The 23,916-nt window shown below is 65.4% G+C and overlaps 6 protein-coding genes across 6 annotated transcripts in view; 4 read left to right on the top strand and 2 right to left on the bottom strand.

Moving 5' to 3' along the window:
• The window catches only part of MNEG_1281 (histone deacetylase), a gene marked incomplete at both ends in the record, with an annotated part of 2,685 nt that extends 1,903 nt beyond the window's left edge, over positions 1 to 782 (bottom strand). Inside the window, 2 exons of the mRNA XM_014050232.1 lie at positions 232 to 345; positions 746 to 782. Of these exons, the coding sequence (XP_013905686.1) occupies positions 232 to 345; positions 746 to 782 (151 nt within the window). The remainder of the gene's footprint in view (positions 1 to 231; positions 346 to 745) is intronic.
• Positions 783 to 1,777: 995 nt separating this feature from the next.
• On the top strand, positions 1,778 to 5,743 carry MNEG_1282 (S-adenosylmethionine synthetase; the record flags this gene model as incomplete). The annotated part of the gene is made up of 11 exons (XM_014050233.1): positions 1,778 to 1,799; positions 2,030 to 2,142; positions 2,360 to 2,410; positions 2,732 to 2,842; positions 3,070 to 3,105; positions 3,323 to 3,451; positions 3,710 to 3,727; positions 4,200 to 4,461; positions 4,836 to 4,906; positions 5,156 to 5,342; positions 5,586 to 5,743. The coding sequence occupies 11 exons, from the start codon at positions 1,778 to 1,780 to the stop codon at positions 5,741 to 5,743; spliced, it is 1,158 nt and encodes a 385-aa protein (XP_013905687.1).
• Positions 5,744 to 6,821: 1,078 nt separating this feature from the next.
• On the top strand, positions 6,822 to 10,240 carry MNEG_1283 (hypothetical protein; the record flags this gene model as incomplete). The annotated part of the gene is made up of 6 exons (XM_014050234.1): positions 6,822 to 6,953; positions 7,146 to 7,464; positions 7,894 to 8,376; positions 8,716 to 8,973; positions 9,234 to 9,438; positions 9,853 to 10,240. The coding sequence occupies 6 exons, from the start codon at positions 6,822 to 6,824 to the stop codon at positions 10,238 to 10,240; spliced, it is 1,785 nt and encodes a 594-aa protein (XP_013905688.1).
• A 2,280-nt stretch (positions 10,241 to 12,520) lies between these two features.
• On the top strand, positions 12,521 to 15,668 carry MNEG_1284 (hypothetical protein; the record flags this gene model as incomplete). The annotated part of the gene is made up of 6 exons (XM_014050235.1): positions 12,521 to 12,586; positions 12,901 to 13,276; positions 13,506 to 13,988; positions 14,236 to 14,493; positions 14,843 to 15,047; positions 15,290 to 15,668. 6 exons carry the CDS (start codon positions 12,521 to 12,523, stop codon positions 15,666 to 15,668), a joined length of 1,767 nt encoding a protein of 588 aa, XP_013905689.1.
• Positions 15,669 to 16,965: 1,297 nt separating this feature from the next.
• Positions 16,966 to 19,923, bottom strand: MNEG_1285 (hypothetical protein; the record flags this gene model as incomplete). The annotated part of the gene is made up of 8 exons (XM_014050236.1): positions 16,966 to 17,217; positions 17,518 to 17,796; positions 18,029 to 18,085; positions 18,356 to 18,428; positions 18,592 to 18,703; positions 18,983 to 19,043; positions 19,300 to 19,476; positions 19,684 to 19,923. 8 exons carry the CDS (start codon positions 19,921 to 19,923, stop codon positions 16,966 to 16,968), a joined length of 1,251 nt encoding a protein of 416 aa, XP_013905690.1.
• Positions 19,924 to 20,282: 359 nt separating this feature from the next.
• On the top strand, positions 20,283 to 22,958 carry MNEG_1286 (hypothetical protein; the record flags this gene model as incomplete). Its single annotated transcript, XM_014050237.1, has 7 exons — positions 20,283 to 20,304; positions 20,457 to 20,627; positions 20,870 to 20,959; positions 21,148 to 21,402; positions 21,655 to 21,725; positions 22,023 to 22,436; positions 22,926 to 22,958. 7 exons carry the CDS (start codon positions 20,283 to 20,285, stop codon positions 22,956 to 22,958), a joined length of 1,056 nt encoding a protein of 351 aa, XP_013905691.1.
• Positions 22,959 to 23,916: the final 958 nt, after the last annotated feature.

Genomic DNA, 23,916 nt, shown 5'->3' on the forward strand with positions numbered 1-23,916 from the left:
GGGCGGGGCGGGGCGGGGCGGGACGCTGGGTCGACTCGCGGCGAGCGGCGGGGCCCACGAGCAATTTGCCAGCTGGGCGCGGTTTTCGGGCCAGAGGGCCGGACGCAGGGTGGGGGGACCGGCTGGACAGACGGCACGCAGGATCGACGCGTGGAAAGAAGGAGCAGCAGTGCTCAAACCCACGGGCCGCCGCCGCGAGCCCCGCAAACCCTCGCTTTCCCGCCGTCTCACCCGCGTTTGGCCGCGCGTGCGCAAACTCCCCCCAACCGCAGAAGCTCCGGTGAAAGTAGCGGGCCCTGTTCTCCGGAGACTTCATGAACTGGGCGTGAGTCATGGGCGTGAAGCCTGGCGGGTGCAGGGGAGCGGGGCGTGGCAGAGCGGGGGAGGGCAATCGGTTTCGAGGCGGGCGAAGCGGGGCTGCACTGTGATTCTGGAGGCGCGCTGCTGGACACACAGCGAAGAGGCGCAGACGCCCGCTGCGTGGCAGCCGGGAGACGCGGAGGGCTGGGCGCCGCGCGCGCGCGACGCGCCGCCGCAGGCCCGGAACGCCGCAGGGGCCGCGGCCGCACCCGTCGTGTATGCGCCCGTTGGGCCCCTGTAATCCGGGATGTTGCTCTCCGTTGAAACACCCGCCCCAGTGATTGCCAGCACGCGCCTGCGCCGCAAAGGACCAGCCGTAAGAGCAGCAGCTATTCAAATCGTGCCGTGGCGGAGGCGCCGCTGTCGTGCCTCTTGCCCCACACACCAGGCGACCTCGCTGCGGCCTGCTCCTTGAAGGGCATGGTCGTGGGTGTGTGAAGGAGAGGGGCAGGATCGACTGCCGCTCCTCACCTGCTGTTGACTATGAGATCCACCAGCTCCTCCAGGCGCTCCTGCGGCAGGGGCGCCGCGATCGGCGCCGCCGCTGCCAGCCCTGGCGGTCTCTGCCGCTGCTGCGGGTGCTCCTGCTGCTGCTGCTGTTGCTGCTCTAGAAATGGCTCCGGTGCATCCCGCCCCTTCTCCCGCTGCACTTGCTGCCGCGCGTAGGCGCTACTTGCTATCTGCAAGCTGCCGTCAGCCAAGATCCGCTCGCGATGGTGTGCGATGCCGCCCGCAGTGTTGCCGTCTGCTGTGTCTGGTGCAGGGAGTTCATGCTGCACGACCGCTGCGTCGGAAGCCACAGCTGGCTGTGCATGCGCGTGCGCCTGCCGTATAGTTGTGCGTCGCCATGCCAATACTCGCCGGGCAGCGGACCCGCCAGAGACGCGCATTATGTATGGACAGAGCTGCAGACCGCGACCCTGACCTCGAACGGTGTTCCGCTCTACTATTACATATATATTGGGGCTTGACAGGCTTCATCGGTTAGGTAGGACCGCCCAAAACGATGTTCGAACACTTGACCAGTGTCACTCGTGGTGTCACCCGTGCAGTTTCGTGCACGGGGAATACATGGTCGTGTGCGCCAGCATTGAAAGGGTAGTGATTGCTGTAAGCATAACGATGAGCTGCAGATCATACCTTCACCCGTCCCCTGAATCGCACCTTCATGCTTTCACTCCGACATGCATCCAGGCTGTGCAGGAGCCTTGGATCGCGCGTCGGCGGCAGCTATATAGTCGAATGTCTCGGGGGCAGACATCAAGCAGCATTACGAGCGGGAGCGCAACTGCGGCCCCGCCAGGGCATTGCAACTAGGTGAGGTGGACAGGGCAGGGTGCGAGTGAGCGTCGCCGCATCAACGATGCGACCCAACGCCCCCGACGCATGCAGGCGGCCCTCCTCCAGCGCGGCAGCCATGGAGCAGTCCGGGGCGCCGGGTGAGCGACAACAGGCGGGGAGCGGCAGGGAAGGCGCTGCTGTGTCACCCTGTACCCCACAAGCGGCCACGAGCATCAAAACCCAACCGCCCCTTTTGTCTTCACCACAGCATCAAATCCACAAGCAAGGTGAAACATACAGCACCACATTGCACACCTCAAACACTCGCGCTCAATCGGCAAGCCGGCGCAGCCCAGCCCCACCCCCGCGCATGCGCGAACCCCGCCAGGCCGCTTCCTGTTTTCCTCCGAGAGCGTCAGCGAGGGCCACCCTGACAAGCTCTGCGACGCCGTGAGCGATGCGGTGCTGGACGCCTGCCTCATGCAGGACCCCGCCAGCAAGGTGCGCACGCGCTGCGCCCCGCACGCTCGCTCGCCGGGCGCGTGCCTTTCCAACAAAGTGTGTGCGTACGTCGCGCGCGTTCAAGCTTACCCGCCAGCTCTGGGTCGCTGCGGGGCATCGCGGGCGCAGCCACTTGTTGGCGGCCGGGCCCGTCGCTGTGCAATTTCCGGGGCCGGGCGCCGCAGAGCCTGCCGCGATGCCTCGTCACTGCTGCCAGGTGGCGTGCGAGGCGGCAGTCAAGGACAACTTCCTGATGGTGTTCGGAGAGGTGCGCAGGCAAGGCGGGGAAGTGGGGGATGAGCGGCTCAGGGGAAAGCAGCAGACCAGGCTGGCCAACAAATGGGCTTGGTGTCCAGAGGCCGACCTGCACCCCATGGCACAGCTTCTGTGGACGCGGCAGCCTGAGCATGCAGCTCATGGGCGTTCGCAGGTGCCCGGAGCGCGGCTGCCGACGCCGCCAGCGCGCGGCTGCCGACGCCGTCGGCGCGCAGCCGCCTACTCTCAGCAGCACGCGCGGTAGAGCTTATGGCTGGCTCACGGCAAACCCTGCCGCGCGTCCCCCCGTGTGGCGCCCCCGACACCGCCTCAGGTGACCACTCACGCCAAGGTTGACTACGAGGCGGTCGCGCGGCAGGCGGTGCGGGATGCGGGTTACACCAGTGACGCCTTGGGGTTCAACGCCGAAACTGCAGAGGTCAAGGTGGGGGGGGGGCAGGGGGTGCGTCGGCCCGGCCACAACCAGCCGTCATCTCGAGGCGTCCCGCTCTGTGCAGCTGCAAGGCCGCCACCTGCGGCTGCTTGTCGTGCCACGGCGGGCGTGCCCGGCGCCACTGCCTCGGTTTCAGCACGCCGCCGTGCATACACCTGGGGGCGACCAGGCTGCCTCGTGAAGCTGCTCACTCAGCGTTTTCTAAAACCGCCTTGCAGGTGCTAATAGACCAGCAGAGCCCTGAAATTGCGCAGGTGAGCAGGCCGGCACGCTCCCGCGCCGGCGCGGGCACCGCACGGCGCTGCCGCGGGCACCGCGGGGCGCTGCCGCGCGGCGACCCACAGGCTCTCCAGGGTCTGCAGGGCTCAGCAAGCGGGCCGCCTCTCGCAGCCCGGCGCAAACAGCGCCCGGCGCGGCGCGCCGAAACGGGCCGCGATGACCGCGTCCGCCCCCGCTCCCCTACCTGCGCAGAGCGTGCATGGCATGGGGTCGCGGCGGCTGGAGGAGCTGGGGGCGGGGGACCAGGGCATCATGTTTGGCTACGCCACCGATGAGACGCCAGAGCTCATGCCCCTCACACACTGCCTCGCGTCCAGGCTGGTGCGCGTCCGTGTGTTTTCACACGCGCACACGCCATGCTCCGGCCGCAAGTTTGCGATGCAATGCTGGGCTGCAGAGCCTTCTATTGAGGCCAGGCGTCTGAGCCGTGGCAAGGTGCCCAGCGCCCGTGTGCATGTGGTTCAAGCCTGAGTGTCGGCGGGCTGCGGGCTGCGCCACGCTTGTCGGTTGCCAGTGGCTCCTCGACTGCCGCTCGCGGGTCCAGCCGGATTGACCGGCAGCGCGCGCCGCGCCCCCCAGGCTCAGCGGCTGGCAGAGGTGCGGAAAGACGGCACGTGTCCCTGGCTGCGACCAGACGGCAAAACACAGGCGAGCGGCACGCACTCGTTTGGCCGGGGGGGGGGGGGAGGCAGGTCGAATCTTTCCTGGCCAGGACAGATTCGCAAAATCCACCCCCTGGTTGATGTGTCGCAAAGCCCCCTCCTGTCGATAGGGCATGGGGCGGGCCACCGCTAGCGCAGCCGACCTGCCCAGAGCCATGATCCTGTGCACCACTGCCTGGCGGGCCGACTGCCGTGGGACCATGTCGCCTGCACACCCACGCCGCGGGTTTGCAAAAAGCGCCTCCCGGCGGCCGCTGCAACCACCCGCTGGCCCAAAGGCGCTGCGAGCCACAGACTCGCGCCGCTGATGGGCCCCAGCAACCCCCCGCCTGCCCGGCTCTGCCGCCCAACCCCCTTTCCTCAAGCCCAAACCCACCCCACCTCACCCCGATGACGTCATCACCCAGGTCACCGTGGAGTACCAGCGCGAGGGTGGCGCCGTCGTGCCCATCCACCTGCACACCCTCCTCATCTCTGCGCACCACGCGCCGGGCGTGGCACAAGATCACCTGAGGGATGAGCTCATGCGGCATGTGGTCGATCCCGTGGTTCCGAAGCACCTGGTGCACGGCAACGGCCGCCACGGCGAGACGCGTTTCCTGCTGAACCCGAGCGGCAGCTTCACGGTCGGCGGCCCCGCGGCGGACGCCGGGCTGACGGGGCGCAAGAGTGGGTCGTGGGGGGCGGGGCCGCGCGCCTGGGGCGCAGGCGGGCGCGCCGGGCCGGGGACGAGCAGTTGTCCGTCGTCAAACGTGGCCGCGCGGGCTGCGGGCGCCCTCGCCGCGCGGCGGCCCGGGTTGCGGGGACGGCGGGGCGGTTTCTGCCGGCGGGTCGCGGGCACTGACGCCGCGGCGCGCTGGAGGGCGGGAGCGGTCTGGGCGCGACGTGCCCTCAGCCGCTCTGCGCACCGCAGGCGGGCTCGCAGCGCGCGCCGGCCCGACACCTCATTGCGTCACCCTCCCCAGAGGCGAGCGATCAAGGGACGTTGTTCAGATATCAATCATGATCCGGAACACCCTCCCTTCCACGCGCGCTGGCTGCAGTCATCGTTGACACCTACGGCGGCTGGGGCGCCCACGGCGGTGGCGCGTTCAGTGGCAAGGACCCCACCAAGGTGCGCCCCCGCCTTCCGGCCGGCCAGCCCCTCATGCTGCCGCCGCCATCGCAGACCTGCCAACTCCATGTGGCTCGGACCCTCGTCCGCCGCGTAATTCTTGGATGCAACCTGCCCGCGGCGCGTTGCGTCCCCGCGTGCAGGCCGCGACAAGCAGCGCGCGCAAAGCCCGCATCCAGCAACCCGAAAACGCCTCGCCGCGGCCCGCAGCCCGCGGCCAGCGCCCTGTTCCCCCCATCCGCGCCGCAGGTCGACCGCAGCGCAGCCTACGCCGCGCGGCAGGCGGCCAAGAGCGTCGTCGCCTCCGGCCTCGCACGCCGCTGCCTGCTGCAGCTGGCCTACTCCATCGGCGTCGCGGAGCCGCTGTCGGTGCATGTGGACACGTACGGCACGGGGGCGGCCTCGGACGAGCAGATCGCGGCGGCCGTCATGCGAGGTGGGAGATGACGGGGACGATGAGCGCGAGCCGTGACACGCACGCGTGGCGCCGTTGTGGGTGGGTGGTCGAGGGGCCGGAGCCCCGGCTGCGAAGTCGGCCTGGAGCCGCCAGGACGATTGTGATGCAGCGGCTTGACGCAGCAGGCGCGCCATCGCCGGCGCCCGCGGCAATGCGCTCTCCCCCTCCTGCACTTGCGCCCCTGCGCGCCGCGTTCGCTCCGCCTGTCTCGCCGCCCCTCAGGCTTCAACTTCCGGCCGGGGTTCATCATCCGTGATCTGGATCTCCAGCGAGTGGAGAGCGGCAGCAAGCGCTACCAGGACACGGCCGCCTACGGCCACTTTGGCCGCCCAAATAATGGCGTGTTTACTTGGGAAGCTCCCAAGCAGCTGAGCCTGTAGTGATGCATGGCCGCGACGCTGGTGGAGGCGTGACGGCTCTCCCTGTGCCGGCGTGGGCGCGCCCTGGGGTCGGCCGACGGCGCGCTTGTCGCTGTGGCTTCGACCGTCGCGGCATGGAGCGCCGTCGGCCGCCGGCGCGTGGACGGGCGGGGTGGGGGCTGCGGTTCAAGTGTCACCCGGGCTGTGGTGCCGTGGGCTGTGAAGGCGCACTCGCGCCCAGCCAGTATGCTGGCCAGGAAGCTTAGCCCCCGGCGGCAAGGAACCACTGCTGCTGCATCTATGGCAGGCTGCGGTGTAATATTTTGACTTGTAGTGCGAGCAGGTGGATGCGCTGACGTGAGGGGCGCAAGCCGCGCTGTGGGGCTGGTGTGGCCTCAGCGCTGCCCATCAGCAGAGCATCTGGCAGCGCTTTTAGGATGCAAGCATGCCCTCGATGCACCCCAAGATCCAAGACTGTACAGTAACACGCTCTGGGCACAATTTGAGGCCCATCAGGTGAAAACAGGCCATCTGCAGCCCGCGGGTGAAGTACAGCATGTGAGATGACCCAGCACACCGGACGACCGGAGTTCCACTGGCCAGGACGGGGTAGCTGCCCGCTATGACAGGCGACGCGGTGTTGCCGTGTCAAATATAATTTTGATGGATTCCGAGCGCTTGGACGCCGGCAGTTACGCGCAGCCTCACCGGGGTTCGTAGAAATCGACCAAGTTCATGGGCAACGGCCGCTAGTGCTTGGGGACCACCGCTGGCCTTTGGGTGCTTGAGAAATCAGAAAAACTACTAAAATGTTTATACATGTGTCCAGCTGTCACTCACACCACACCAGACACGGAGCACTACCTTGCAACGACGCCCAGTGTGTACACTGGTGACAACGCAAGAACTCCAGGCGAAGGCCAACAGAATACTCAACGTAGTTTATTTTGCACATACTCGACAGCGTTTGAGTCCTTGGTGCTCGCCCGGCCTCCACACAAGGTGCACCTGCTTGGCAGTGGTGCATTCATTGCCTTCGGCCCTCTCAGCCGCTCTGAGAGTCCCAAAGTTTCTTGATAGTACATCAATTGTGGTTGCGATGACGGGAGGTCCTGCAGAGGGCCCCAAGGGCCGCGCACTAAGCATCCAATCCCGGGACACACAGCTGCCCGAGGTCGTTCAATGGGGTTTGCGATTCGCAGCAGGCCTGAGCATCCTGGTCAACATCGAGGTGCGTTGCTGGCTGGCTTCGGCTCGTGGCTAGGCCACGCCGCGCTGCAGGTGGCACCGAGTGATGCCGTGCCGCGCATTGGGTGACGCCAAGTGGCGCATTCTCGCGCTGCCTGGCCTTGCGCGCCTCGTCCCAGTCCCCTCCCTCCCTGACGCCCCCAAACTTTCATCACCATCCCAATTGCCCCTGCAGCTGCTGTCTGGGGTCGCATTTGCCATCAAGGGCACCCGCGCCCTGCTCGGCCTCCCTGAGCCAGGCGTCCCCCGCCGCGCGGCCTTCCGGCTCGACCCGCGGCCCGCCTGCGACACCGCGCCCACCAAGGAGGACGACGCCTCTGAATCCTCTGACGGCGCTTCTGACAGCGACGACTCCCAGCCGCGCGCGGCCGCGTCCATTTACATCGACATCGCGGCGTCGCCGCTCGCCAAGGCCAAGGGCGAGCTGGCGCCGCCCAGCCCTGGGGCGCCAAGGCTGATTGAGGTCGAGCACATCAAAGTTGACGCTGCCCAGGGTGAGCGCAGCAGCCTGACAGCCCTCAGTTGCGGGCGCAGGGGTTTCTAGTGTCCGGGGACGGCGTGCGCAGGGTGCGTTGGGGTTGGGGGATGGCGAGGCGGCACCCAAGGAGGGTGACAGTTGCGCTTGGGTGACGCTGCAATGCCAGTCAGCCGCGTGGCGGGACTGCGTTGAGAGCGTGCAGGGGAGTGCAGGGCGGCGCGTCGCGGCTCACTTGTAGCGTTCGGCGCTGCAAGGCCGACTTGCGGGCTGCAGCGTCACGGTGGCCTCCGCCTGCTGGGCAGCCCGGCCGCAAAGCCGCTCGCCTGACGCTCCAGTCAAGCGAGGCGCAGCCAGTCATTGTCCAGCAAACCGTTTCGGGGTGGGGGGCGCCCGTACTTCTGGCTGCCTTCACAAGTGCAGCCGCCCACCCTCCCGACGAACGCAGGCGCGGACTCTGAGGCCTGGCGGGTCATCGGCCCCTACATGCGGCTCTATGGCAGCGGCGCCCTCTCCAGCTCCACCCTGTGGAACCCCGAGTTCACCCACATGTTTGTCCCTGGGGTCGGCAGCCAGGCCTACTTTATCGGCCAGGCCTACAACCGCACCATCGTCGTCGGCATCAACGACCCCCTGGCGCACCCCGACCACTGGGCAGAGATGGCGGCCACTTTCAGCCGCGTGTTCCCTGGGGCGACCTACACGCACGTCGGCCCGCGGTTCGCCCAGGTGCTCAAGGACACCCAGGGTTACACCATCAACGACGCCGGGGCAGAGACAAACATCCAGGTCCAAAAATTCAACTACTCGAAGCGCACGCGCACCATCCGCAACGGCGCGCGGGACGCGAGGGCAGCGGGCGTGTCGGTGCGGGAGCTGCGGGCGGCGGACCTCACCCCTGAGACGTGTCAGCAGCTGAAGGCGGTGACGGGTGCGTGGGTGATCGGGGGCTGCGGGGCCTTCCCCGTGGCGGGAAGGACGACAGGGGTTTTGGCTAGTTGGCTGAGGACCAGAGGAAGTGTGTGTCTTGGGGCGCTTTGCTGGCTGTGGGGTGGGCGCCGGCTTCAGGACAGGCAACAGCAACAAGTCTGGGGCCCGCCTGCCAACCAAACGCCTGGGTATCGAATATGGGTCTAGGGGTGCTGCTGTACCTGATCAGCAGGACGCTGGCGATTTACGAGTTTTGCCAGGCATCTGCTCTGGCATTGCACAAAACTTGCGCCGCCTCTGCGACACTATGAAGAAACCCCCGCCCCCGCCGGCCCCGCAGGCGACTGGCTGGAGCTCAAGACCGTCAAGGAGGAGGGCATGCGCGTCTACATCCGCCACATCGACTACGACAACCTGCAGCTGGCGGAGGGGGTGCGCCTGTTCGTGGCAGAGGCGCCCAGCGGTGCCGACGCTGTTGCTAACTGCGCGGCGCCCAAGACGGTGTGCGGTTTCGTGCTGGTGGACCCGATGTTCCGCGACGGGGCTGTGTACGGCTACGTCACCAGCGTCAACCGCATGCTGCGGGGCAGCCACCCAGGTGGGCGGCTCGGCAACCGGGGACGCGTTGCTGGGGCGGGGCGGGACTGACTTCCACTGGGATCCAGCCAATATCGTGCTTTCGACAGGGGTGACATGTGTACGCAGAGCCCCTCCAAGCATCGTTTTGGGGAGCAAACAGCCAAGGCCTGCCAACAAAGGTGCAGATTGCAGCCAATCAGTGCACCACACAACCTTACAGATTGCAGCGCATGCTGATGCCTGCACCTTCGCACCGACACGCCCCCTCCCAAACGCCAGGCGTGCTGAAGCTGATGTACGATGACATTATGTCCGTCATGAAGAGGGAGGGCAAGGAGGTGCTGACGTTTGGCTTCAGCCCCTTTTTCAACGTGCAGAAGACCCCCTTCTGCGGCGCCTGGTGGGCGGAGCTGTCCATGAGGTTCTGCTTCCACTTTGCCAACAGCCTCTACGGGTTCAAGAACCTCGCATTCAGCAAGGCCAGGTGCGCGGGGGCAGGGACGCGCGCCCCAGGGTGCTGACAGCACACAAGGGCCGGGGACGAGGGCGCGGCGATCGGGAGCGCATGTGGGCCAGGCCTGGGCGCCCGGCAAGCAGAGCTTTGGGGTTTCGCGGGGCCAGCCTGGGCCTGGGCTGCTGCAGAAGGCGCTGTGGCCAGGCTGCAGTCCAGGCCTGAGCTGCCCAGCCGCGGATCAGTGGAGGTGGAGCACGGCGGTGCGGTCTGTAAATGTTGCAGATGCACCTGGGCACCCCATACGCAGCTGTCCATGACCCACAGCTGCAGCAGCGCCCGCGGTGGCGGTGTCGCTGCGCGCCTGAACCCCAGCGACTTGCGGTGCGCCGCCCCACCGCAACGCGCCCCGCCCCACCACAACGCACCCGGCCCCAACCCTGTCAGGTACGGCGGCGGCGTGGTGGGTGACGCGTACCACGACCCCAACGTCACCATGAGTCACGTCTACGGCGCCACTTGGGCGAAGGCCGTCCCCGACATGGCCCTGCTGGACAATTATATCCTCATGATGACCACAGGCTTCACAGGCAACGCCGTGGACGCCTTCTTCAAGCTCGCCCGCTGGAGCGCCAAGCCCAAGGGCGCGGCGCCCGGCGCAGACGGCGACACACCCGCCAGCGACGGCAGCAGCAGCAGCGGCGGCAGCAGCAGCAGCGGGGCATCGAAAGCGTCGTCGGTGGCGCCGTCCTCGCGCGCGCCTTCCGAGGCGCCGTCGCGGCCGGGGAGCGCCGCTTCGGTCGCGTCGCTGGGCGGCGCGGAACGCGCTGCCTAAGGCCAGGAATGAGAAACGGGTCGCCGCGCAGCGCATGCCGACAGGTCTTGAGGCATGGCGGCGGTGGCGGCGGCTGTGACAGCACCAGATTGCGGCCCGCGGTGGCATGGGGTGAGCAGAGCGGCCGGGCCGGACGCTTGGCGCTCGCAAGGGGTGCCGCCGCCGTGCCGTGAGCCTCGGCTCTGTGCGCCGCGCGGTGGCCCGGCTGACCCACGTTTCAGGGTCGCTCACGCTGGCAGCCCAGCCCAGCTGCAGAGGCCCTTATTACAAAGCCGCTGCAGCAGTGGCCGGGCCGAGGCAGACCGCACACCTTCAGGGGCGATCAGCGTCGAAAGTGGGCGGCGCTCCGCACCGGTGTGCCCTGGGATTTCACAATTGATACATATGGCGGCAATAAATGGGGAGCCCTGTTCACGGCGCTTCCTTTCCATATTTGTTGGACGATGCCCGCACCGGTGGGGCAACCATTCGGCCGCCGCATTCTGAATTGTGTGTTTGTCCCCCAAGAGGCGGCCTCTGCCCGCTGCCCTGAGTAGGAGTCGGCAGATGGTGGCTTAATAGCAGGTCCACAAGAGGGACTGGATGTCTGCGCCGCAGTCTGTGTGGCCACGTTTGCACAGCCTGTTTACTCGCTCCTCATTGTGGTGCCTTGGGGGTTCCCGCGCATTCTCTTGTTTTTTCGCACCGTCAATTTGGTCAAACGGTCTCGCAGCGCTTGTCGCCTGTGGGGCTGTGTGCACCCTGGGATCTGGGAAGCTTGTCCCCGCTCGGTTCACCGCGGCTGGCGCGCGCGGCGGGGTAGGCATTGCAACCAAGCCCCAGCGCCGGCTGAGGGTGAGGGTGAGCTGGAACTTACGATTGGCGCGGTGCTGTGCCGCCGCCCATCACCCCCGCAGGCGTGCGGATGTGCACATTTCCCACTACACGTTACGCGCCTCCCCTCTTTTGCCACCCTTTCGCTGCTGGTGCTGCCGCTGCTGCTCTTGCTGCTGCTGTCGCTGCCTTGCTGATGGTGCAGCCACCAGCAACGCCGTCTCCGGCAAAGGGCAGCGCCCCTCCTGCCTTTGGCGCAGCTGCCTGTCAGACCGCTGCAACCTCGTGGTGGCACTCCATCCGCCCGGGGATCCCTCGGGTGCAGCAGCACCCAGCGCTCCCTCACCGCCCCTCTTTTTCCACAAAGGCCGTTGGCACTCGGCCACATGCTGGCGCCTGACACTACGCGCTGCGTGTGCTTTGGGGTGCAATGTGCAAACCCACCATTTGTTTCTTGGGGCCGGCGCGGGGTCGCCAGGCGCTGTGTTTGCAGTGGGTTCAGCCATCAGGGCGGAGGGTGGCTCCGCAACACCCACAGCAAGTGCATCATGTGCATGCGTAGCATTTCTAACGCACCTCACCGCCAGGGCGGTCCCCCAGCCGCGAACGAATCGGCAAACACATCAAGTGTCAAGCCATGCCTGGCCCATGCACCCCTTGGACCTTGTGCCGTTGACAACCACATTTGCTCTCACAACATGTCCGCTACTCAAAACCCTGAGGTCGCACCAAACAAGCCCTCTCACACTGTAACTTCCCAGTCAGACTCGCGCGCCGGCAAACGCCGCTCAGGGGGTGCACACAGAGTACAGAGTCGCGCACAACGAGGGATGGGGTAAAATTCTGTGTGTTTGCGCATGCAGCCAAGCCGGCTGACTTGCTGACAGGCATTTGAACGTACCCTCTCGAAGATTTGGGATTAAGCCTGAGGTATTTGGGACGAACGGCTCATGATGGGACGCGGCGGTTGATGACGAGCCGGCGTGAAGGCGCGAGCCGCCAGCATGCACACTCGCAGCCGCACTACTCAGCTCGCGAGCTCAGGGAGGCATGCTCGTTGCTGCCTGGCACCTCGCACTGCGCTCACGAATGTATTGAAACCAAGGCTCACCCTTTCAAAGTCTCAACTGCAAACATGGGGGTGCAGGTACCCCGTGAGCCTACACCAGGCCCACTGGCGTCACCTGCTCGCGGTAACCACCTATGTGTCGGCACTCGTCAGTCGCCAATGCACCAATAATACACCGATACATGAATTGAGTTGATAATAATGCGCTGCATTCAGCCCACGCACGTGACGGCTTCAGGCAGCCAGTCGGTTGGTGATCCGTAGATCGCATTTTGCGTGGGATCTTGGCGTAGCCAGGACGGTTGCCGGCGTGTATGAGCATTTGAATCCGTTCGGGCACACCGTTACGGATGGCACCCACGGCAGGGCGTGGCAGCCGACGCGCGCGCAGACAGGCTATGTCACCATGGGTGCAGGCGGGCATGCGCGTAGCCGTCGGAGGCCTGGCGGTCGCCGCAATCATCGTAAGCCGCCCCATCACAATTTGGAATGCGGTAGACCCTGATACCTGCTTGCATGGTGGCCCCGTCCCTGTGCAAGCTGGGTCGCCTCACCGGCGCCCTCCGTCCCACCAGGCATCAATCAACCCGCTAGCGCACACCCCCAGACAGAGATCAGCAGTCCCTAACCCGCTGACACGGCCTCAAACCCCCCACATGCACTGACAAACCTCCAGATATGGTCGTGGGCCGCCTTCCTGATCGCCGTCGTCAGGCGTCTCAAAGGACAGCCTGATCCAGCTGCGCCGCGCCCCGCGAACTTCCACCCGCCACCCCAGCCGGCCACCGGCGGCCAGGGCGGCGGCCGCGGCGTGGCTGAGGCCGCGGGCAAGCCGGCAGCCTTGGAGGGTGGCGTCAGGGCAGTGATCAAAATCAATGCCGCCACGTTTGAGGCGCGGGAAGAAGCCGCCGGCCCAGGCCTGCCGCCCAGCGGCCGGGACACCAACGGCCGTCGGGGGGATCAGCGCGCGGCGCAGCAGTGCCAGGAGCCGCAGCGGTCGCCGCCGCAGCAGCCGCTGCTGCAGCAGGCGCAGTGCGTGGAGGAGGGCACGGGCGTGGTCCCGGTAGGGGTTCTGTGCGAAGATCTGGAGGGATGCGCTGGCGTTGCCTCGCGTCAGATCGAGGCAGTCCATGTGCCAGTGGAGCCCAAGCACGGTGACTGGGCGCGACAATGCTGCGTGCAAAGGGGCCAGAGGCATGGGCTGGCACAGTGCGCCCACGATGCTATGTGTCTTCCAGGGCGGTAGTCCAGCCAGACCCTCTCCGCGCCCCTGGGGTGCTTTGGAAAATCTTGGCCTCCCAAACTCTTCCCCATACGGCTGTCCAGGTGCTGTTCTCACATGACAGGAACCCCTCACCACCTCAAACCCTGTTCTGTGTGCAGGCGCCAACTCAGAGGCCTGGCGGGTCATCGGCCCCTACATGCGGCTCTACGGCAGCGGCGCTCTCTCCAGCTCCACCCTGTGGAACCCCGAGTTCACCCACATGTTCGTCCCTGGGGTCGGCAGCCAGGCCTACTTCATCGGCCAGGCCTACAACCGCACCATCGTCGTCGGTATCAACAACCCCCTCGCGCACCCCGACCACTGGGCAGAGATGGCAGCCACTTTTGTCAGGGCCTTCCCAGCAGCGATCTTCTCCCACATCGGCCCGCGGTTTGCCCAGGTGCTCAAGGACACTCAGGGCTACACCATCAACGATTGCGGCGCCGAAACCAGCATCCAGGTCCAGAAGTTCAGCTACTCCAAGCGCACGCGCACCATCCGCAATGGCGTGCGGGACGCAACGGCAGCAGGCGTGGTTGTGCGGGAGCTGCTGCCCGCTGACGTCACCACAGGCATCATGCAGCAGCTGCTGGCTGTCACGGGTGCGCGGGTTCTGGCTGGGTGGGTTCCACAACCAGCCTTCAACCAGGGGCTGCTACGCTCGACAACCACCAGCTGCTGGGATCCCCATGAACAACTGAGGTTTCTGTCTGGGGCAGTCGACTCTGTGTTGAATTAGTATTATCTGGTCTCACAATTGACTCACGCCCCCGGCAGCTGGCCGCATACATGCCGCAATAGACCTGAAACGCCTCCTCTTCCGTTGTCGGCCCCCACTCCCGCCTCCAGGGGATTGGCTGGAGCAGAAGCGCGTGAGCGACAAAGTTATGCGCGTCTACATCCGCCACATCGACTATGACAACCTGCAGCTGGCGGAGGGGGTGCGCCTGTTCGTGGCAGAGGCGCCCAGCGGCGCCGACGCTGTTGCTAACGGCGCGGCGCCCAAGACGGTGTGCGGCTTTGTACTGGTGGACCCAATGTTCCGGGACGGGGCTGTGTACGGCTACGTCACCAGTGTCAACCGCATGTTGCGTGGCAGCCACCCAGGTGGGCGGTCCCGCAGGGGCGGGAGGCGTTGTTTGGGTGGGTGCGTAGGCTTGAAAAACTGGCGATCACGACAAGCTGTGCGTGAGCTACAAATTCACACATGGGGCAGGCAGGAGTGCACGGGGCATGCTGCCTGTATCGGACGCGCTGCTGCATTCCTACACCAACCCATGCCGCCAGGTTCCGTCCCAGCTGTTCCGTCTGCGCCTGGTCCTCACCTCGCTCCCTTTAGCCTTGGAGCGCCACCCTTACACCGCCGGTGTAGTCTGGTCCTGTACCCAGCAGGTCGCCTGCTGACACAGTGAGGCTTGCACCTCCCCGTCCCGCCCCTGGGCCCCTCCCCCTCCAGGCGTGCTGAAGCTGATGTACAATGACATCATGGCCTTCATGAAGAGGGAGGGCAAGGAGGTGCTGACGTTCGGCTTCAGCCCCTTTTTCAACGTGCAGAAGACCCCCTTCTGCGGCCCCTGGTGGATGGAACTGTCTGTGCGCTACTTCTACGAGCACTGCACACCCCTGTACGAGTTCAAGAACCTCGCCTTCAGCAAGGCCAGGTCAGCAAGGGCGTGGTCCTGCATCATGCTGTAATGGGGCCTGGAATCAAAAGCGCCTTGTGCGTCCCGGCCCCGCAGCGCGTGGGCTCCGCTTGCAGCAGACGTCGTGTCCGCGTGCGGTGCTGTTGACAGGCCCTGCACTGCCCTCCAGTGCGTGCCAATGCTCCTAGCCATCGAGCAGACCTGCTCACCCCTTGTGCCGCACTCGCGCGCCCTCGCTGTCTCGGTTGCAAAATTTTCAGGTACGGCGGCGGCGTGGTGGGTGACGCGTACCACGACCCAAACGTCACCATGACCCACGTCTACGGCGCCTCTCGCGCCGCCTTCCTCCCGGGCATGGCCCTGCTGGACAACTGGGTGCTGCTCATGACGTCAGGCATCGTCAGCAGCGCATTGGAGACGTTCCTGAAAGTGCTCGGGCTGCGCAGGCACGTGGGGCCACCCGGCGTCGAGGGCAATGCCTGTCCTGCCTTGCGCGGCGCCGCGAGCGCGGCGTCGCTGACGTCACTGGGCTCGCTGACGTCACTGGCCAGCTCCGGTGGGGGTTGGTTGCCGGGTGCAGAGAGCGGCTGCAGGCGGATCAGCAGCGGCGGGCCACCGTCGCCCAGGATAGCAGCCTGAGGGGGGTGCTGGGGCAAGTGGATGCACCCTTGCTCGCGTGCCAAGGATTGTAGTGCTGGCGCGCAATTGATGCTGCTGTTCCCGAATGATATTTCAAAAGCAGGATATCTGTTGGTTTTTTGTTGGTCCGATTCAGGGGCTACATATCGGCTCCATTAGTTTTTTTACAGTGCTAGGTTTAGACAGGCTGCCAGGCTAGTCGGAAATTGCATATGTTGCTTGGCGCAGTGCGCATGCACGCAACCCAGCTGCGTGGTCGGCACATTCTTTATTGGTGGGTACTGCTTGCAGGAAAAGCTTGCTTGATGGGGCGATTTCAATGTTTTGGAAAACCTGACATTGATTCTACCAGCAAGCTTGCGCTGAGCTGTTCAGAGGGAAGATGCCCATCTTCCCGCCAACAAGCTCTTGACGCGCTGCTTGATCCCTGCCTGGCCACTACTGCATGCCATTGCTGTGACGGCTGCTGTTGTCACCCTGGTGGGCAAGCCCTCAGGGTGACGTTTTGAACGTCAGTCAGCCAGCCCTATTGTTCAATCACAAGGGCCTTGTTGGCGTCCGCCCCACTGCATTTGCCTCCTTCGGAGCCGAGCGCACATTTGGCCCCCCTTACTTGTCAGGCGGGCCGGCGCACCATATCACTTGCGCAAAACGCCGCTTCTTCCCTGCATGTTTGCAGGGGTCGTGCAGGTGGGGGTATGCGTCCCGCCTGCTCCGCACTCGGCACTTGACAAGGGTCGTGTAGGCCTCGCATCCAGCATACCGGTACGCTGCTTGGAATCCAACGCTTCTCCTGTCGCAACCCTCCCATGACTGGTGATGTTGACAAACCCTGAAGGATGTCGGCCAGGGCGTCGCAAGCGCTCACCCTTCGGTAGGATGCTTTCAACGTCTGTGTCATCATTATAAATCGAATGCCGCAAGCGCTGCTGATGCAGCGCTGCATTGATCTTGGCCAAACGATTGCTGCTGGCAGCGCCCTGTGGCGGCTCCCCAGCAAGACCAGAGGACCCTGCAGACTTTTTATACAGGCTTTGTGCATTGAATATCGCTGGGCGCCACGCTCTGCTGCCACCAAGGCGGCCGCTGGGAACTCCTTTTCATCCGTTCCGTTCTGTGGGGGGTTCACGCACGCCCTCAAGCAGCGGTTTGTGTGCAGGTCCCCACAACTGACACGGCGTACCTTACACCTGTGTCTTGGGCATCCTTATCTACCCTTGTAACTGTCGCTGTCTCTTGCTTAACAATGGGCTTGACCACGTCCCTGCATTACAAAAACGTGGGCGGCATCGGCCTATCACGGCTGGGCCGCAGTCACCGCTGGCGGCAGCAGCGCGGCCGCCACCTCGCTCTCCCGCAGGCCCTGCAGCAGCCGCAGCAGCCGCCACCCCGGCTTCTGCGTCGCCAGCAGGTACTCGCTGTTGCTGGGATTGGCGCGCGCTGCAATGGCGCCGTTGACGAGGCTGATGGCCACTCGGGCGCCCATCAGTGGGCCCAGCATCCGCTGCTCGGCCGGCGTCAAGGGGCCCCCCGCGCCGAGGTAGCCAGCCTGTTTGTGGGGCGGAAGCGGCAGTGTGCAGGTGCACAGATGTGCAACAGCAGCAGCAGCAGCAGCAGCAGCAGCAGCAGCGGCGGCGGCGGCAGCAGCAGCAGCAGCGGCAGCAGCAGCGGCGGCGGCAGCAGCAACAGCCGACATGGAATTTTTTTTCAGGTGCCTGAAGGGCAAGCAGAGCTTGACAATACGCCAGGCCTGTATGCCATCCGCATCCCACGGTGGCAGCCCCATGCCCAGGGCTTGATTTAGTAAGGACGCGCGAAATGCATGCCCGCCCAGGCGCTCGGTACCCACCACAACATTCGCCGCCACTCGCAACGGCGCGTCGAAGGCGCCGCCGCCGCCCCCTTCGACGGCGCCCTCGTGCCTGGCCCCCTCGCCGCCGCCGCCCTCGCCGGCGCCGATCTCGTGACCGGCCCCCTTGCCGCTGCTGCCGGGCGCGACAGCGCCCTCCTCTTCCCCTTTTCCTGGCCCCTGTGACGCCTCCAACAGGGCTGCATAGGCCGCCGCAACCGCCAGCTCCACCACCCGCCAGCAGTGGGCCGCGTCACCCCAGTCCAAGATCCCCGTCACCTGGGTGACACAAACGCGGGGACGGGTCTCGCCGGTGGGAGCCCCCACTGGACGGCAATTTGCGACGCAGAGGCACCCACACTTACACCCCTGCATGGGGCGTGCTGCTTTCGTGACTGCGACCCCCCTCAACTTGCCAGGTCATTGCAAAACGGCCGTCGGCCGGCGTGGGTGCAGGGGTGTCCAGGGTTGAGGGTTCCGGGTTTGTTGCTGACTTCGCAGCGCAGCCAACCTGGGAGGCGTCTGCGCTTATCAGCAGGTTGTTTTCGTTTGCGTCCGCATGGCAGACCTGGTGGCAGAGGCAGCGGAGGCAGCGTGTGGGAGAAAATCCAAGGGGCCGCGGTTGAGCGCTGCGCAGCGCTGCAATGAAGCGCGCGAGACAGACCGCGGACGAGCGCGGCCGCGGGCGGTGGGCTTGCGTTTGCCGGTGGCTCAGACACCGCATGCTTGCATGGTCAGCGCAGCATGCATGTGCACACGCTTGGGCACTGCCAAGTTGCATTTTCAGGCCGTCAGCCAGCGCCCAGCAATCACGTGGGCCCCTCAACCACCCTCTTACCTGCCGCGGCAGGTCGTCCCCGGAGATGCAAACTGCCCCCTGCAGGCGCGCCGCGGCGCTCTCGATCAGCCGCCTGCGCGGGGACCCATGATTTGAGTGATGCAAGTGGTGGCAGCAGGCACGCCCCCGCTTGCGCCTGCCCACCGGTTGCACTCGGGACCGACGCGGAGGCACGATCAAGGCGCAGCACACGCGCTGGCCTGCATGGGCACGCGACGGCGCCAGCGGCCCCTCACCGCTGCTCCTGGTCAAGCCCCTGCACCAACGGCAGCTTCCTGGTGATGGTGGATGCCGCGCACTCCATGAACCAGTCGTGGGTTTGGTCGTGAAGCGCAGGGTCGTCAAAGCCTGGGCGAGGGTGAGGACAGGCGTAGACCATGCAGCTGTGAGCGCTGGGGGCACTGGCGGGGCACCGCCAGCTCGCCAGTAACAATTGCCTTGAGAAGGTCCAGGCAATTGGCCAGCCGCATGCAGAGCGTCTCGATACATGCATAGCATCAGGAGAGCATGCCCAGCGGCCTGGCCGCATGCAGTGCAGCCCGGCTGCATGCACAGCGGCCCGGCGGAGTGCAAGACTCAGACGCGCAGCACTAAAGCCGTGGGGCTCAGCCGGTGCTCACGGAGCACCTTGCAGCGCAGTGACCAGGTTGGCGATGAAGGCGCCTAAAGCCCGTTGCAGCTCCGGGCCCTGTGCCGAGGGCAGGGCAGGTCAAAGGGGGGACGTAGGGGCGGGGCTTTGGGGGCGGCCGGCGTGTCAAGGCTGCGCCATGCGGTCGGAAGCCTGGCTTTGGGCGCATGCCACCCCTTCGGCTGGAGTGCGCTTCTATCAAATGCAGAGATGATGAAACCCCCCAAAAAAGAACGCAGGTCAGCTGGCCGTTGCTACCATCTCTGACCTGTCATGCGTGGTTGGCACCACAGGCTGGGCCCTGCACCCCACGCACCAGCCGCCGGGGCCCAATGATGTCACCCTCCAGGAAGGTAAGCAGCCGCACGGCGCGCGGGCCGCCGCCGCCCAGCTGGACGGTCGCGATGAACCCGCTGCCGTCCGCAAGGGGCATGGGGGTGTTGGAGCGCACGAGGCCGGCGGCCGCGATGTGCTGCATGACGGCGTTGTGGGCCTGCCGTCGCAGAGCACGCGGGCTAGTCAGCGGCCGCGCGCTCAGTGCTGATCGCAAAGGCGAGAGATCATGGCGCGATCTAGATGGGATCGGCACATGCTAGATTTCCGTGCTTGGCGCTGCTGGTTGCGCACCGCAATGGGCGGTAGGGTCGATCTAGGGGCGACATGGGCTTGGATGCATGGCGACAGCTCCCCTATGGCTCACATGAAATACGGCGCCACTAGCGGCCGAGTCGGCAGCGTTGTGGATCTTCAGGACATACGCGCGTCGCGAGCGTGCATCTGTTACGCGGAAGTTAACGTCATCGTAACCGGCGAGGCGAGAGATGGAGACATGGCTGCCAAGCCGCCGAGCGTCGTCTGTGCCCTGGCCACCAGCAGGTGCAAATGGTTCGAACAACGTGATGAGGTCCAGGGCGCTTTCTGCGGTGATGGCATCCTGCATTGTGACTGTACATAAATTACGAGCTGCGACCAAACATGTGCGTAAGCTACACCTCGCAGACTGTGATCTTGGGAACTGGGTGCACTCAGCTTGCAAATTGGTCAACCTGCAACGCAAGAATCTATGCTGGATAGATTGCAATGTGCTGAATTACAACATACATTGTTTAATTACGCTCAGCAAGCGCAAACTCACCCGCGACACCTCACTTTGGCCGCCTTCACGGAGGGCTGCAACAACGCCAAGGACCTTAGAACCGTGATTCTTAATTGTATCTCATAGCGGATTTTTTGCCGTAGACTGCCAGTACTTTGCCGCGGGCATCACAGCGCCGCCGTCACAGCTCAGCGCCAGCAGCGATGGAGCGGCGAGCAGCGGAAGGTGCGTCAATGGCTGAGGCACGGTCCGCGTCTGTACAAAGATTGCATGCGAACCCCTGGCAGCGGCCATTAGGTGCCGCATGGCCCCTGCTGGCCTGCACCCAGGCGACCGCTCCATGCGCGCGGCCGCGCCCCCCCGGCCCCGGCCCGCAGGCGCGGCAGCGTTGTCACGCTCCGCCAGCCGCGCACGCCGGCGCACGCTGCTCGACGCGATCGCCGCGGACGAGCCGACCCTCTTCCTGCGGCTGCTGGACGGCTCCTCGGTCCCAGCGCACCGGGAGCTGCTGCAGTTTGTGTCGAGCTGCGTCAAGGGCCTGCCACCAGGTGGGCGAGCGCGGGCGATGTGCGGTCATCCCTCTGGGCATGACTGCACTGGTCGATTGCATTATAACCAACACCCCATCAAAGTCAATCAGGGCGCGCACGGTTGACCTGAAGATCAAGACAGCGAAGCCTTGGGGGTTTGCCAGCCATGCTGCGTGCCCCCGCACACCCGCGCTGTGCCGGGGTGTGGCGCCCTGCGGCGCTGAGCGAGCGCCCCGTTGCGACTGTCCAACGCGCTGCAGGGGACAGCTGGGACCTGAGCGGGGTGCTGGTGGAAGGGGAGCCCGTGTCGCGGGACGTGGTTGTGGCGTGGGTGGAGGTCGTCTATAACGGTGCGCCCTTACCTTGCGACCGACCCGGCGCACCGCCGCACGCCCAGCTGCCGCCCCCGTCCCCGCCGGCCCGCGGCGCTTGTTCCGCTGCGTCTGCGAGCATGATTAGCCTTTCAAGGGGCCTGCCCGTCCCAGCCTGCTGCCGTGGCACACCGACCTGCTGCGGCCCAACCGTCTGTGCGCCGCAGCCTCGCCCACCTCATACGCCGACGACGGCGCTGAGCTGGCGCCGGACGATGCCGGCCGCGGCGTCCCCGCCGCCGCGCTGCTGCTGTTCGCCGACGCCGTCGGCTCCAGCGGCCGCGTCGTGCGCGCGTGCTACGAGCGGTGCCGCGGGCAGTTTGACGCGCTGCGCGTCAAGCTCGGCAGCGAGCAGCTGCAGCTGAGCCTGGATGGGCGCGGCTACTGCTGCCTGCCCAGCGGGGACCTGATAGAGTGCACGGGTGAGGCGGGCCGGGGCGGCTTGGTCCTGCAATTGCCGCTGTTGGATTCGGGTGCTGGTGGGATGCCGAGCCGCTTGGTCACTTTGCAGGGATTTGCAGTCGTCACCAAGTGTGGCAGTCCGTCCCACCCCTTCCTCTCAGGTTCGACGGCTGTTGTTGCTCTCACAGCCATGTTCTGCTCTCGAAGAACAAGACAAAGTCTGACCCCACGAACATGATCGCACTGCGCCGCCGCTGCACCTATCTCCGCAGTGTCGCGCGACGAGGTCATCAGGCAGCTTCCCATGCCCCAGGAGGCCGCGTTCAAAGTAATTCGCCCCCAGGTGCGGCCGCTGCAGGGCCTTGTGTGCGACGACTGGAAGAGGAACGAGGCATCGCCCTGTGGCACGAGCTCCGGGCCTGCTGGCTGCCAGGCGGCAGGCGCCGAACGCACCATTGCGGCGCCAGCACCACGCCCCGGCCGTCGCCGGCGTCAGTACAGCCTCTTATCTTGGCAAAACCTGCCATGAAAGCGCTGCCTCGCCTGAAACTCAGCGACAGGCTACCAAACTCCCATGCCAAAGCGGAGGCGCCGGCGATAATCGCCCCCGCCCCGCGCCCCTTCCACCCCACCCCAAAAGGTCGCCGCCCAGCTGGAGCCGATGCTGCACCTGGCCTACCGCCTCGGCCTGGACGAGCTGCGCGCCAAGCTGCACGCCTTCATCCTCGCCAACACCATGTTCCGCTCCTCCCTGCTGACCCGCCCCCTGCTGACATCAGCCGTCTTCAGCGAGCGCGTGATGGCGGCCGTCGACCGCCGCGCGCTGCGGGACGCGTGGGTCGACTCGATTGTGTATGGCGCGGGCGACGTGGCGCGCGACGGGGGCTTGTTTGAGGTCTCGTCGATCAGCGCGGGCGGCGTCGTCGCGGCGGACGTGGCGCTGAGGCGGCCGTTCATGGGGTCGCCCGCCGGGACGCGTGTCAAGCTGGATGTTGACCTGCGGACGGGCCAGATGTGCCGCGACGATGGGGAGGTCTGCATGGTGGGCGCGGACGTGGGGAGCCCCCAGGGAGGAATTTTGGTTCGGGCGGGATTTGAAGTTTAGGGTTTTGTCGGGACCGGTTGAACGGCCTCTTGGGGCACATGCAGGGGACCGGGTGGGTCTTGGGGCGAGGGGGGCAGCAGCTGGGTCTGATTTCAATCAGGGGTTGAGGGGCAGAGAGTGTTGAGAGCAGTGGAGAAGAGGGACGGGCACTGCCTCGCTTTGCAGGTATCTTGTTGAGTCATGCTGTGCCCGCCGGTGGGCCTGCGCTCGGGAGGGAGCTGGTGCAGGCAGCGGTCCACCGCATGCAGCAGCAGAGGCAGCAGCAAGGCAAGGCTCTCAGCGTCTGGCGGATGCGACAAAAGTGATCCAACTGCAACAACTGCAAAGTTGCGCACCCAGGCGCTCCCCAGCCATCCGCAAAACACGCAGAAGCCAGGCCAATGTTCCATATGGTCTCTGCCTGACTTCATCCCCCTGCCCCGCTGGCCCCCCTCTCAGGTGTGCAAGCTCGTGGTTGGAGGAGCGTTCTGAGTGCGTCGCCGCCACAGGCCATGTTTGGCCCCTGGGCGGCCCCCTGGCTCCCCTCCTTGTGCCTGGGAGAACCCGCCTGTTGCTGCAAGCCACACAACAACAAATTGCGTCCGCACCCTCCCCCCAATATGTCTGACGGCGCATTGTGACCCGCCGTATCCTGCCTTCTGGCTGGCTTGATTCAACACCCCTTGACCTGACCTGCTGTCCAGTTGTGAGTCGTGATCCCACTTATTGAGATGTTCCTCACTGCCATTGGCCACTGCGCGCCAACGTTATGGCGCCTGCATTTTTGATATTACGATCCCTGCGCAAGTGCCCCTGCACTTGTTGGCAGTACTGCATTGCCCGGAGTGATGAGATGCTGATGTTGCAGGTATAAAGCGCTTGCCTCAGCAGCACGGATGGATTGCAAGCAGGTAAGCACGGGTCGGCTTGATTCAACGGCGCATTCAGGCCATGCGAGCTTTCGCAGCAAACTCCAAGTAAACAAAGGCGGGCTTGATGCACGTGCAGGGCAGCCACGGCTGGCTTGGTGGCCAACACCACATGGAGCCCAAGAGATCCTCTGCAGCAGATTCAAACGAAGGTAAGGTGGACTCCGGCTGGGGCCACGCTTGGTCAATGTCCAGCACGTTGACCACGCAGACCGCCAGATGCACCACATGGTGCGACCTGATGAACACTCAAGGCCCTGGGCCCATCCCAAACAGCAGGTATCCCGCGGCCCCCGAAAAGATAGGCTGGATGCAGTGCAGAAGAGGACGAAGATGTGCATGCGACGGGCGTCCGCGTCGCTGGCAAGCAATGCTCTTGGCACGGCATACGCGCGCACATGCGCAGCGCAAACACATGCTCTCTTCTCTCTCTCTCTCTCTCTCACGCGCGCACACGCACGCACCCTCACACGCACAGATGCACACACATACACAAATACACATGTACACGCATGGCCTCT

Source organism: Monoraphidium neglectum (assembly GCF_000611645.1).
Source record: "Monoraphidium neglectum strain SAG 48.87 unplaced genomic scaffold scaffold00125, whole genome shotgun sequence".
NCBI classification, from domain to species: Eukaryota; Viridiplantae; Chlorophyta; class Chlorophyceae; order Sphaeropleales; family Selenastraceae; genus Monoraphidium; species Monoraphidium neglectum.